This window comes from Salvelinus fontinalis, chromosome 28, assembly GCF_029448725.1.
Source record: "Salvelinus fontinalis isolate EN_2023a chromosome 28, ASM2944872v1, whole genome shotgun sequence".
Taxonomy (NCBI): Eukaryota; Metazoa; Chordata; class Actinopteri; order Salmoniformes; family Salmonidae; genus Salvelinus; species Salvelinus fontinalis.
This window is the reverse complement of record NC_074692.1, coordinates 48272983-48287827: the sequence shown is the minus strand read 5'-3', so window position 1 is coordinate 48287827 and position 14845 is coordinate 48272983. Positions and strand designations below refer to the sequence as shown.

The 14845-nt window shown below is 46.9% G+C and overlaps 1 protein-coding gene across 4 annotated transcripts in view; it reads right to left on the bottom strand.

Annotated features, from left to right (window-relative positions):
* kank1a (KN motif and ankyrin repeat domains 1a) overlaps nucleotides 1-14845 on the bottom strand; it is a 383083-nt gene that overhangs the window by 28812 nt on the left and 339426 nt on the right. For all 4 annotated transcript variants that reach the window (XM_055887878.1, XM_055887877.1, XM_055887880.1 and 1 more), the window contains one exon: nucleotides 1553-1695. In XM_055887878.1, the coding sequence (XP_055743853.1) occupies nucleotides 1553-1695 (143 nt within the window). The remainder of the gene's footprint in view (nucleotides 1-1552; nucleotides 1696-14845) is intronic.

Sequence of the window (14845 nt, the reverse complement as noted above, 5' to 3'; positions counted from 1 at the left end):
TGGCTGATCCCTGACCCCATACCTGGCTGGCCCCTGACCCCATACCTGGCTGGCCCCTGACCCCATACCTGGCTGATCCCTGACCCCATACCTGGCTGGTCCCTGACCCCATACCTGGCTGACCCCTGACCCCATACCTGGCTGGCCCATGACCCCATACCTGGCTGGCCCCTGAAACCTGACCCCATACCTGGCTGGCCCCTGACCCCATACCTGGCTGGCCCCTGACCCCATACCTGGCTGACCCCTGACCCCATACCTGGCTGACCCCTGACCCCATACCTGGCTGGCCCCTGACCCCATACCTGGCTGGCCCCTGACCCCATACCTTGCTGATCCCTGACCCCATACCTGGCTGATCCCTGACCCCATACCTGGCTGACCCCTGACCCCATACCTGGCTGGCCCCTGACCCCTGACCCCATACCTGGCTGGGCCCTGACCCCATACCTGGCTGGCCCCTGACCCCATACCTGGCTGGCCCCTGACCCCATACCTGGCTGGCCCCTGACCCCATACCTGGCTGGCCCCTGACCCCATACCTGACTGGCCCCTGACCCCTGACCCCATACCTGGCTGGCCCCTGACCCCATACCTGGCTGACCCCTGACCCCATACCTGGCTGGGCCCTGACCCCTGACCCCATACCTGGCTGGCCCCTGACCCCATACCTGGCTGACCCCTGACCCCATACCTGGCTGGGCCCTGACCCCTGACCCCATACCTGGCTGGCCCCTGACCCCATACCTGGCTGGCCCCTGACCCCATACCTGGCTGGTCCCTGACCCCATACCTGGCTGACCCCTGACCCCATACCTGGCTGATCCCTGACCCCATACCTGGCTGGCCCCTGACCCCTGACCCCATACCTGGCTGGCCCCTGACCCCATACCTGGCTGGTCCCTGACCCCATACCTGGCTGACCCCTGACCCCATACCTGGCTGATCCCTGACCCCATAACTGGCTGACCCCTGACCCCATACCTGGCTGGCCCCTGACCCCATACCTGGCTGGCCCCTGACCCCATACCTGGCTGGCCCCTGACCCCATACCTGGCTGGCCCCTGACCCCATACCTGGCTGGCCCCTGACCCCATACCTGGCTGGCCACTGACCCCATACCTGGCTGGCCCCTGACCCCATACCTGGCTGACCCCTGACCCCATACCTGGCTGACCCCTGACCCCATACCTGGCTGACCCCATACCTGGCTGTTCCCTGACCCCATACCTGGCTGGCCCCTGACCCCATACCTGGCTGGCCCCTGACCCCATACCTGGCTGGCCCCTGATCCCATACCTGGCTGATCCCTGACCCCATACCTGGCTGATCCCTGACCCCATACCTGGCTGGCCCCTGACCCCATACCTGGCTGGCCCCTGACCCCATACCTGGCTGATCCCTGAACCCATACCTGGCTGGCCCCTGACCCCATACCTGGCTGGTCCCTGACCCCATACCTGGCTGACCCCTGACCCCATACCTGGCTGATCCCTGAACCCATACCTGGCTGGCCCCTGACCCCATACCTGGCTGGTCCCTGACCCCATACCTGGCTGGCCTTAGCGTTGACGTCTCCCTTGCTGAAGAGGTACTCTACGATGGCCATGTCTTTAGGAGCCTCGACAGCCGCCAGCACAGACAGCATAATGGGAGTATAGCCAGCCTTATTCTGCTGGTTCACGTTACACACATCTGGAATAAACAACAACAACATTACAGTCTGGAAGTAAACAATAACATTCTGGATGTAAACAACAACATTAAAGTTGAAGTAAACAACAACAGTCTGGATGTAAACAACAACATTAAAGTTGAAGTAAACAACAACATTCTGGATGTAAACAACAACATTAAAGTTGAAGTAAACAACAGTCTGGATGTAAACAACAACATTAAAGTTGAAGTAAACAACAACATTCTGGATGTAAACAACAACATTAAAGTTGAAGTAAACAACAACATTAAAGTTGAAGTAAACAACAACAGTCTAGATGTAAACAACAACATTAAAGTTGAAGTAAACAACAACAGTCTAGATGTAAACAACAACATTAAAGTTGAAGTAAACAATTTTTTTATTTTTTATTAGACAGACAGGAGGACAGAGAGACTGTATGGTGTTATACTAGACAGACAGGACAGAGAGACTGTATGATGTTACACTAGACAGACAGACAGGACAGAGAGACTGTATGGTGTTATACTAGACAGACAGACAGGACAGAGAGACTGTATGGTGTTACACTAGACAGACAGACAGACAGGACAGAGAGACTGTATGGTGTTACACTAGACAGACAGGACAGAGAGACTGTATGGTGTTACACTAGACAGACAGACAGGACAGAGAGACTGTATGGTGTTACACTAGACAGACAGACAGACAGGACAGAGAGACTGTATGATGTTACACTAGACAGACAGGACAGAGAGACTGTATGGTGTTACACTAGACAGACAGACAGACAGGACAGAGAGACTGTATGGTGTTACACTAGACAGACAGACAGGACAGAGAGACTGTATGATGTTACACTAGACAGACAGACAGGACAGAGAGACTGTATGGTGTTACACTAGACAGACAGGACAGAGAGACTGTATGATGTTACACTAGACAGACAGACAGGACAGAGAGACTGTATGGTGTTATACTAGACAGACAGACAGGACAGAGAGACTGTATGGTGTTACACTAGACAGACAGACAGGACAGAGAGACTGTATGGTGTTACACTAGACAGACAGGACAGAGAGACTGTATGGTGTTACACTAGACAGACAGGACAGAGAGACTGTATGGTGTTACACTAGACAGACAGGACAGAGAGACTGTATGATGTTACACTAGACAGACAGGACAGAGAGACTGTATGATGTTATACTAGACAGACAGACAGGAGGACAGAGAGACTGTATGGTGTTATACTAGACAGACAGACAGGACAGAGAGACTGTATGATGTTACACTAGACAGACAGACAGACAGGACAGAGAGACTGTATGGTGTTATACTAGACAGACAGACAGGACAGAGAGACTGTATGGTGTTACACTAGACAGACAGACAGACAGGACAGAGAGACTGTATGATGTTACACTAGACAGACAGACAGACAGGACAGAGAGACTGTATGGTGTTACACTAGACAGACAGACAGGACAGAGAGACTGTATGGTGTTACACTAGACAGACAGACAGGACAGAGAGACTGTATGATGTTACACTAGACAGACAGGAGGACAGAGAGACTGTATGATGTTACACTAGACAGACAGACAGGACAGAGAGACTGTATGGTGTTACACTAGACAGACAGGACAGAGAGACTGTATGATGTTACACTAGACAGACAGACAGGAGGACAGAGAGACTGTATGGTGTTATACTAGACAGACAGACAGACAGGACAGAGAGACTGTATGGTGTTACACTAGACAGACAGACAGAGAGACTGTATGATGTTACACTAGACAGACAGACAGGACAGAGAGACTGTATGGTGTTACACTAGACAGACAGGACAGAGAGACTGTATGATGTTACACTAGACAGACAGACAGGACAGAGAGACTGTATGGTGTTACACTAGACAGACAGACAGGACAGAGACTGTATGGTGTTATACTAGACAGACAGACAGGACAGAGAGACTGTATGATGTTACACTAGACAGACAGACAGGACAGAGACTGTATGGTGTTACACTAGACAGACAGACAGGACAGAGAGACTGTATGGTGTTACACTAGACAGACAGGACAGAGAGACTGTATGGTGTTACACTAGACAGACAGGACAGAGAGACTGTATGGTGTTACACTAGACAGACAGACAGACAGGACAGAGAGACTGTATGGTGTTACACTAGACAGACAGACAGGACAGAGAGACTGTATGGTGTTATACTAGACAGACAGGACAGAGAGACTGTATGGTGTTACACTAGACAGACAGACAGGACAGAGAGACTGTATGGTGTTATACTAGACAGACAGACAGGACAGAGAGACTGTATGGTGTTACACTAGACAGACAGACAGGACAGAGACTGTATGGTGTTATACTAGACAGACAGACAGGACAGAGAGACTGTATGGTGTTATACTAGACAGACAGACAGGACAGAGAGACTGTATGGTGTTACACTAGACAGACAGACAGGACAGAGACTGTATGGTGTTATACTAGACAGACAGACAGGACAGAGAGACTGTATGGTGTTATACTAGACAGACAGACAGGACAGAGACTGTATGGTGTTACACTAGACAGACAGGACAGAGAGACTGTATGGTGTTACACTAGACAGACAGACAGGACAGAAAGACTGTATGGTGTTACACTAGACAGACAGACAGGACAGAGAGACTGTATGGTGTTACACTAGACAGACAGACAGGACAGAGAGACTGTATGGTGTTACACTAGACAGACAGACAGGACAGAGACTGTATGGTGTTATACTAGACAGACAGACAGGACAGAGAGACTGTATGGTGTTATACTAGACAGACAGGACAGAGAGACTGTATGGTGTTACACTAGACAGACAGACAGGACAGAGAGACTGTATGGTGTTACACTAGACAGACAGACAGGACAGAGAGACTGTATGATGTTACACTAGACAGACAGACAGGACAGAGACTGTATGGTGTTACACTAGACAGACAGACAGACAGGACAGAGAGACTGTATGATGTTACACTAGACAGACAGACAGGACAGAGAGACTGTATGATGTTATACTAGACAGACAGGACAGAGAGACTGTATGGTGTTACACTAGACAGACAGACAGGACAGAGAGACTGTATGGTGTTACACTAGACAGACAGGACAGAGAGACTGTATGATGTTACACTAGACAGACAGGACAGAGAGACTGTATGGTGTTACACTAGACAGACAGACAGACAGGACAGAGAGACTGTATGGTGTTACACTAGACAGACAGACAGGACAGAGAGACTGTATGGTGTTACACTAGACAGACAGGACAGAGAGACTGTATGGTGTTACACTAGACAGACAGACAGGACAGAGAGACTGTATGGTGTTACACTAGACAGACAGACAGGACAGAGAGACTGTATGATGTTACACTAGACAGACAGGACAGAGAGACTGTATGGTGTTACACTAGACAGACAGACAGGACAGAGAGACTGTATGGTGTTACACTAGACAGACAGGACAGAGAGACTGTATGGTGTTACACTAGACAGACAGACAGGACAGAGAGACTGTATGGTGTTACACTAGACAGACAGGACAGAGAGACTGTATGGTGTTACACTAGACAGACAGGGCAGAGACTGTATGGTGTTACACTAGACAGACAGACAGACAGGACAGGGAGACTGTATGGTGTTACACTAGACAGACAGACAGGACAGAGAGACTGTATGGTGTTACACTAGACAGACAGGACAGAGAGACTGTATGATGTTACACTAGACAGACAGGACAGAGAGACTGTATGGTGTTACACTAGACAGACAGACAGGACAGAGAGACTGTATGGTGTTACACTAGACAGACAGGACAGAGAGACTGTATGGTGTTACACTAGACAGACAGACAGGACAGAGAGACTGTATGGTGTTACACTAGACAGACAGGACAGAGAGACTGTATGATGTTACACTAGACAGACAGGACAGAGAGACTGTATGGTGTTACACTAGACAGACAGACAGGACAGAGAGACTGTATGGTGTTACACTAGACAGACAGGACAGAGAGACTGTATGGTGTTACACTAGACAGACAGGGCAGAGACTGTATGGTGTTACACTAGACAGACAGACAGACAGGACAGAGAGACTGTATGGTGTTACACTAGACAGACAGACAGGACAGAGAGACTGTATGGTGTTACACTAGACAGACAGACAGGACAGAGAGACTGTATGGTGTTACACTAGACAGACAGACAGGACAGAGAGACTGTATGGTGTTACACTAGACAGACAGACAGGACAGAGAGACTGTATGATGTTATACTAGACAGACAGACAGGACAGAGAGACTGTATGGTGTTACACTAGACAGACAGGACAGAGAGACTGTATGGTGTTACACTAGACAGACAGACAGGACAGAGAGACTGTATGGTGTTACACTAGACAGACAGGGCAGAGACTGTATGGTGTTACACTAGACAGACAGACAGACAGGACAGAGAGACTGTATGGTGTTACACTAGACAGACAGACAGGACAGAGAGACTGTATGGTGTTACACTAGACAGACAGACAGGACAGAGAGACTGTATGATGTTATACTAGACAGACAGACAGGACAGAGAGACTGTATGGTGTTACACTAGACAGACAGACAGGACAGAGAGACTGTATGGTGTTACACTAGACAGACAGACAGGACAGAGACTGTATGGTGTTATACTAGACAGACAGACAGGACAGAGAGACTGTATGATGTTACACTAGACAGACAGGACAGAGAGACTGTATGATGTTACACTAGACAGACAGACAGACAGGACAGAGAGACTGTATGGTGTTACACTAGACAGACAGACAGGACAGAGACTGTATGGTGTTATACTAGACAGACAGACAGGACAGAGAGACTGTATGGTGTTATACTAGACAGACAGGACAGAGAGACTGTATGGTGTTATACTAGACAGACAGACAGGACAGAGAGACTGTATGGTGTTACACTAGACAGACAGACAGGACAGAGACTGTATGGTGTTATACTAGACAGACAGACAGGACAGAGAGACTGTATGGTGTTATACTAGACAGACAGGACAGAGAGACTGTATGGTGTTACACTAGACAGACAGACAGGACAGAGAGACTGTATGGTGTTATACTAGACAGACAGACAGGACAGAGAGACTGTATGGTGTTACACTAGACAGACAGACAGGAGGACAGAGAGACTGTATGATGTTACACTAGACAGACAGACAGGACAGAGAGACTGTATGGTGTTACACTAGACAGACAGACAGGACAGAGAGACTGTATGATGTTACACTAGACAGACAGGAGGACAGAGAGACTGTATGGTGTTATACTAGACAGACAGACAGGACAGAGAGACTGTATGATGTTACACTAGACAGACAGACAGGACAGAGAGACTGTATGATGTTATACTAGACAGACAGGACAGAGAGACTGTATGATGTTACACTAGACAGACAGGACAGACAGGACAGAGAGACTGTATGGTGTTACACTAGACAGACAGACAGGACAGAGAGACTGTATGGTGTTATACTAGACAGACAGGACAGAGAGACTGTATGATGTTACACTAGACAGACAGACAGGACAGAGAGACTGTATGGTGTTATACTAGACAGACAGACAGGACAGAGAGACTGTATGGTGTTATACTAGACAGACAGACAGGACAGAGAGACTGTATGATGTTACACTAGACAGACAGACAGACAGGACAGAGAGACTGTATGGTGTTATACTAGACAGACAGACAGGACAGAGAGACTGTATGATGTTACACTAGACAGACAGACAGACAGGACAGAGAGACTGTATGGTGTTACACTAGACAGACAGGACAGAGAGACTGTATGGTGTTACACTAGACAGACAGGACAGAGAGACTGTATGATGTTACACTAGACAGACAGACAGGACAGAGAGACTGTATGGTGTTACACTAGACAGACAGACAGGACAGAGAGACTGTATGATGTTATACTAGACAGACAGACAGGACAGAGAGACTGTATGGTGTTACACTAGACAGACAGACAGGACAGAGACTGTATGGTATTATACTAGACAGACAGACAGGACAGAGAGACTGTATGGTGTTATACTAGACAGACAGGACAGAGAGACTGTATGGTGTTACACTAGACAGACAGACAGGACAGAGAGACTGTATGGTGTTACACTAGACAGACAGACAGGACAGAGAGACTGTATGGTGTTACACTAGACAGACAGACAGGACAGAGAGACTGTATGGTGTTACACTAGACAGACAGACAGGACAGAGAGACTGTATGGTGTTATACTAGACAGACAGACAGGACAGAGAGACTGTATGGTGTTACACTAGACAGACAGACAGGACAGAGAGACTGTATGGTGTTACACTAGACAGACAGACAGGACAGAGAGACTGTATGGTGTTACACTAGACAGACAGGACAGAGAGACTGTATGGTGTTATACTAGACAGACAGGACAGAGAGACTGTATGATGTTACACTAGACAGACAGACAGGACAGAGACTGTATGGTGTTATACTAGACAGACAGACAGGACAGAGACTGTATGGTGTTATACTAGACAGACAGACAGGACAGAGAGACTGTATGGTGTTATACTAGACAGACAGACAGGACAGAGAGACTGTATGATGTTACACTAGACAGACAGACAGGACAGAGACTGTATGGTGTTATACTAGACAGACAGACAGGACAGAGAGACTGTATGATGTTACACTAGACAGACAGACAGGACAGAGAGACTGTATGGTGTTATACTAGACAGACAGGACAGAGAGACTGTATGGTGTTACACTAGACAGACAGACAGGACAGAGAGACTGTATGGTGTTACACTAGACAGACAGACAGGACAGAGAGACTGTATGATGTTACACTAGACAGACAGGACAGAGAGACTGTATGATGTTATACTAGACAGACAGACAGGACAGAGAGACTGTATGGTGTTACACTAGACAGACAGACAGGACAGAGAGACTGTATGATGTTACACTAGACAGACAGACAGGACAGAGACTGTATGGTGTTACACTAGACAGACAGACAGGACAGAGAGACTGTATGATGTTACACTAGACAGACAGACAGGACAGAGAGACTGTATGATGTTATACTAGACAGACAGACAGGACAGAGAGACTGTATGGTGTTACACTAGACAGACAGACAGGACAGAGAGACTGTATGGTGTTACACTAGACAGACAGGACAGAGAGACTGTATGATGTTACACTAGACAGACAGGACAGAGAGACTGTATGGTGTTACACTAGACAGACAGACAGGACAGAGAGACTGTATGGTGTTACACTAGACAGACAGGACAGAGAGACTGTATGGTGTTACACTAGACAGACAGACAGGACAGAGAGACTGTATGGTGTTACACTAGACAGACAGGACAGAGAGACTGTATGATGTTACACTAGACAGACAGGACAGAGAGACTGTATGGTGTTACACTAGACAGACAGACAGGACAGAGAGACTGTATGGTGTTACACTAGACAGACAGGACAGAGAGACTGTATGGTGTTACACTAGACAGACAGACAGGACAGAGAGACTGTATGGTGTTACACTAGACAGACAGGACAGAGAGACTGTATGATGTTACACTAGACAGACAGGACAGAGAGACTGTATGGTGTTACACTAGACAGACAGACAGGACAGAGAGACTGTATGGTGTTACACTAGACAGACAGGACAGAGAGACTGTATGGTGTTACACTAGACAGACAGGGCAGAGACTGTATGGTGTTACACTAGACAGACAGACAGACAGGACAGAGAGACTGTATGGTGTTACACTAGACAGACAGACAGGACAGAGAGACTGTATGGTGTTACACTAGACAGACAGACAGGACAGAGAGACTGTATGGTGTTACACTAGACAGACAGACAGGACAGAGAGACTGTATGGTGTTACACTAGACAGACAGACAGGACAGAGAGACTGTATGATGTTATACTAGACAGACAGACAGGACAGAGAGACTGTATGGTGTTACACTAGACAGACAGGACAGAGAGACTGTATGGTGTTACACTAGACAGACAGACAGGACAGAGAGACTGTATGGTGTTACACTAGACAGACAGGGACAGAGACTGTATGGTGTTACACTAGACAGACAGACAGACAGGACAGAGAGACTGTATGGTGTTACACTAGACAGACAGACAGGACAGAGAGACTGTATGGTGTTACACTAGACAGACAGACAGGACAGAGAGACTGTATGATGTTATACTAGACAGACAGACAGGACAGAGAGACTGTATGGTGTTACACTAGACAGACAGACAGGACAGAGAGACTGTATGGTGTTACACTAGACAGACAGACAGGACAGAGACTGTATGGTGTTATACTAGACAGACAGACAGGACAGAGAGACTGTATGATGTTACACTAGACAGACAGGACAGAGAGACTGTATGATGTTACACTAGACAGACAGACAGACAGGACAGAGAGACTGTATGGTGTTACACTAGACAGACAGACAGGACAGAGACTGTATGGTGTTATACTAGACAGACAGACAGGACAGAGAGACTGTATGGTGTTATACTAGACAGACAGGACAGAGAGACTGTATGGTGTTATACTAGACAGACAGACAGGACAGAGAGACTGTATGGTGTTACACTAGACAGACAGACAGGACAGAGACTGTATGGTGTTATACTAGACAGACAGACAGGACAGAGAGACTGTATGGTGTTATACTAGACAGACAGGACAGAGAGACTGTATGGTGTTACACTAGACAGACAGACAGGACAGAGAGACTGTATGGTGTTATACTAGACAGACAGACAGGACAGAGAGACTGTATGGTGTTACACTAGACAGACAGACAGGGACAGAGAGACTGTATGATGTTACACTAGACAGACAGACAGGACAGAGAGACTGTATGGTGTTACACTAGACAGACAGACAGGACAGAGAGACTGTATGATGTTACACTAGACAGACAGGAGGACAGAGAGACTGTATGGTGTTATACTAGACAGACAGACAGGACAGAGAGACTGTATGATGTTACACTAGACAGACAGACAGGACAGAGAGACTGTATGATGTTATACTAGACAGACAGGACAGAGAGACTGTATGATGTTACACTAGACAGACAGACAGACAGGACAGAGAGACTGTATGGTGTTACACTAGACAGACAGACAGGACAGAGAGACTGTATGGTGTTATACTAGACAGACAGGACAGAGAGACTGTATGATGTTACACTAGACAGACAGACAGGACAGAGAGACTGTATGGTGTTATACTAGACAGACAGACAGGACAGAGAGACTGTATGGTGTTATACTAGACAGACAGACAGGACAGAGAGACTGTATGATGTTACACTAGACAGACAGACAGACAGGACAGAGAGACTGTATGGTGTTATACTAGACAGACAGACAGGACAGAGAGACTGTATGATGTTACACTAGACAGACAGACAGACAGGACAGAGAGACTGTATGGTGTTACACTAGACAGACAGGACAGAGAGACTGTATGGTGTTACACTAGACAGACAGGACAGAGAGACTGTATGATGTTACACTAGACAGACAGACAGGACAGAGAGACTGTATGGTGTTACACTAGACAGACAGACAGGACAGAGAGACTGTATGATGTTATACTAGACAGACAGACAGGACAGAGAGACTGTATGGTGTTACACTAGACAGACAGACAGGACAGAGACTGTATGGTGTTATACTAGACAGACAGACAGGACAGAGAGACTGTATGGTGTTATACTAGACAGACAGGACAGAGAGACTGTATGGTGTTACACTAGACAGACAGACAGGACAGAGAGACTGTATGGTGTTACACTAGACAGACAGACAGGACAGAGAGACTGTATGGTGTTACACTAGACAGACAGACAGGACAGAGAGACTGTATGGTGTTACACTAGACAGACAGACAGGACAGAGAGACTGTATGGTGTTATACTAGACAGACAGACAGGACAGAGAGACTGTATGGTGTTACACTAGACAGACAGACAGGACAGAGAGACTGTATGGTGTTACACTAGACAGACAGACAGGACAGAGAGACTGTATGGTGTTACACTAGACAGACAGGACAGAGAGACTGTATGGTGTTATACTAGACAGACAGGACAGAGAGACTGTATGATGTTACACTAGACAGACAGACAGGACAGAGACTGTATGGTGTTATACTAGACAGACAGACAGGACAGAGACTGTATGGTGTTATACTAGACAGACAGACAGGACAGAGAGACTGTATGGTGTTATACTAGACAGACAGACAGGACAGAGAGACTGTATGATGTTACACTAGACAGACAGACAGGACAGAGACTGTATGGTGTTATACTAGACAGACAGACAGGACAGAGAGACTGTATGATGTTACACTAGACAGACAGACAGGACAGAGAGACTGTATGGTGTTATACTAGACAGACAGGACAGAGAGACTGTATGGTGTTACACTAGACAGACAGACAGGACAGAGAGACTGTATGGTGTTACACTAGACAGACAGACAGGACAGAGAGACTGTATGATGTTACACTAGACAGACAGGACAGAGAGACTGTATGATGTTATACTAGACAGACAGACAGGACAGAGAGACTGTATGGTGTTACACTAGACAGACAGACAGGACAGAGAGACTGTATGATGTTACACTAGACAGACAGACAGGACAGAGACTGTATGGTGTTACACTAGACAGACAGACAGGACAGAGAGACTGTATGATGTTACACTAGACAGACAGACAGGACAGAGAGACTGTATGATGTTATACTAGACAGACAGACAGGACAGAGAGACTGTATGGTGTTACACTAGACAGACAGACAGGACAGAGAGACTGTATGGTGTTACACTAGACAGACAGACAGGACAGAGACTGTATGGTGTTACACTAGACAGACAGACAGGACAGAGAGACTGTATGGTGTTACACTAGACAGACAGACAGGACAGAGAGACTGTATGGTGTTACACTAGACAGACAGACAGGACAGAGAGACTGTATGGTGTTACACTAGACAGACAGGACAGAGAGACTGTATGGTGTTACACTAGACAGACAGGACAGAGACTGTATGGTGTTACACTAGACAGACAGGACAGAGAGACTGTATGATGTTACACTAGACAGACAGGACAGAGAGACTGTATGGTGTTATACTAGACAGACAGACAGACAGGACAGAGAGACTGTATGGTGTTATACTAGACAGACAGACAGACAGGACAGAGAGACTGTATGATGTTACACTAGACAGACAGACAGACAGGACAGAGAGACTGTATGGTGTTATACTAGACAGACAGACAGGACAGAGAGACTGTATGGTGTTATACTAGACAGACAGGACAGAGAGACTGTATGATGTTACACTAGACAGACAGACAGGACAGAGAGACTGTATGGTGTTATACTAGACAGACAGACAGGACAGAGAGACTGTATGGTGTTACACTAGACAGACAGACAGGACAGAGACTGTATGATGTTACACTAGACAGACAGACAGGACAGAGAGACTGTATGGTGTTACACTAGACAGACAGACAGGACAGAGAGACTGTATGGTGTTATACTAGACAGACAGGACAGAGAGACTGTATGGTGTTACACTAGACAGACAGACAGGAGGACAGAGAGACTGTATGGTGTTACACTAGACAGACAGACAGGACAGAGAGACTGTATGATGTTACACTAGACAGACAGACAGGACAGAGAGACTGTATGATGTTACACTAGACAGACAGACAGGACAGAGAGACTGTATGGTGTTACACTAGACAGACAGACAGGACAGAGAGACTGTATGATGTTACACTAGACAGACAGACAGGACAGAGAGACTGTATGGTGTTACACTACACAGACAGGACAGAGAGACTGTATGGTGTTACACTAGACAGACAGGACAGAGAGACTGTATGGTGTTATACTAGACAGACAGACAGGACAGAGAGACTGTATGATGTTACACTAGACAGACAGACAGGACAGAGAGACTGTATGGTGTTACACTAGACAGACAGGACAGAGAGACTGTATGGTGTTACACTAGACAGACAGACAGGACAGAGAGACTGTATGGTGTTACACTAGACAGACAGACAGGACAGAGAGACTGTATGGTGTTACACTAGACAGACAGACAGACAGGACAGAGAGACTGTATGGTGTTACACTAGACAGACAGACAGGACAGAGAGACTGTATGATGTCATACTAGACAGACAGACAGGACAGAGAGACTGTATGATGTTACACTAGACAGACAGACAGGACAGAGAGACTGTATGGTGTTACACTAGACAGACAGACAGGACAGAGAGACTGTATGGTGTTATACTAGACAGACAGGACAGAGAGACTGTATGGTGTTATACTAGACAGACAGACAGGACAGAGAGACTGTATGGTGTTATACTAGACAGACAGACAGGACAGAGAGACTGTATGGTGTTACACTAGACAGACAGACAGGACAGAGAGACTGTATGATGTTACACTAGACAGACAGACAGGACAGAGAGACTGTATGGTGTTATACTAGACAGACAGACAGGAGGACAGAGAGACTGTATGGTGTTACACTAGACAGACAGGACAGGAGGACAGAGAGACTGTATGGTGTTACACTAGACAGACAGACAGGACAGAGAGACTGTATGGTGTTACACTAGACAGACAGACAGGACAGAGAGACTGTATGGTGTTACACTAGACAGACAGACAGGACAGAGAGACTGTATGGTGTTACACTAGACAGACAGACAGGACAGAGAGACTGTATGGTGTTACACTAGACAGACAGGACAGAGAGACTGTATGATGTTACACTAGACAGACAGACAGGACAGAGAGACTGTATGATGTTACACTAGACAGACAGGACAGAGAGACTGTATGATGTTACACTAGACAGACAGACAGGACAGAGAGACTGTATGGTGTTATACTAGACAGACAGGACAGAGAGACTGTATGATGTTACACTAGACAGACAGACAGGACAGAGAG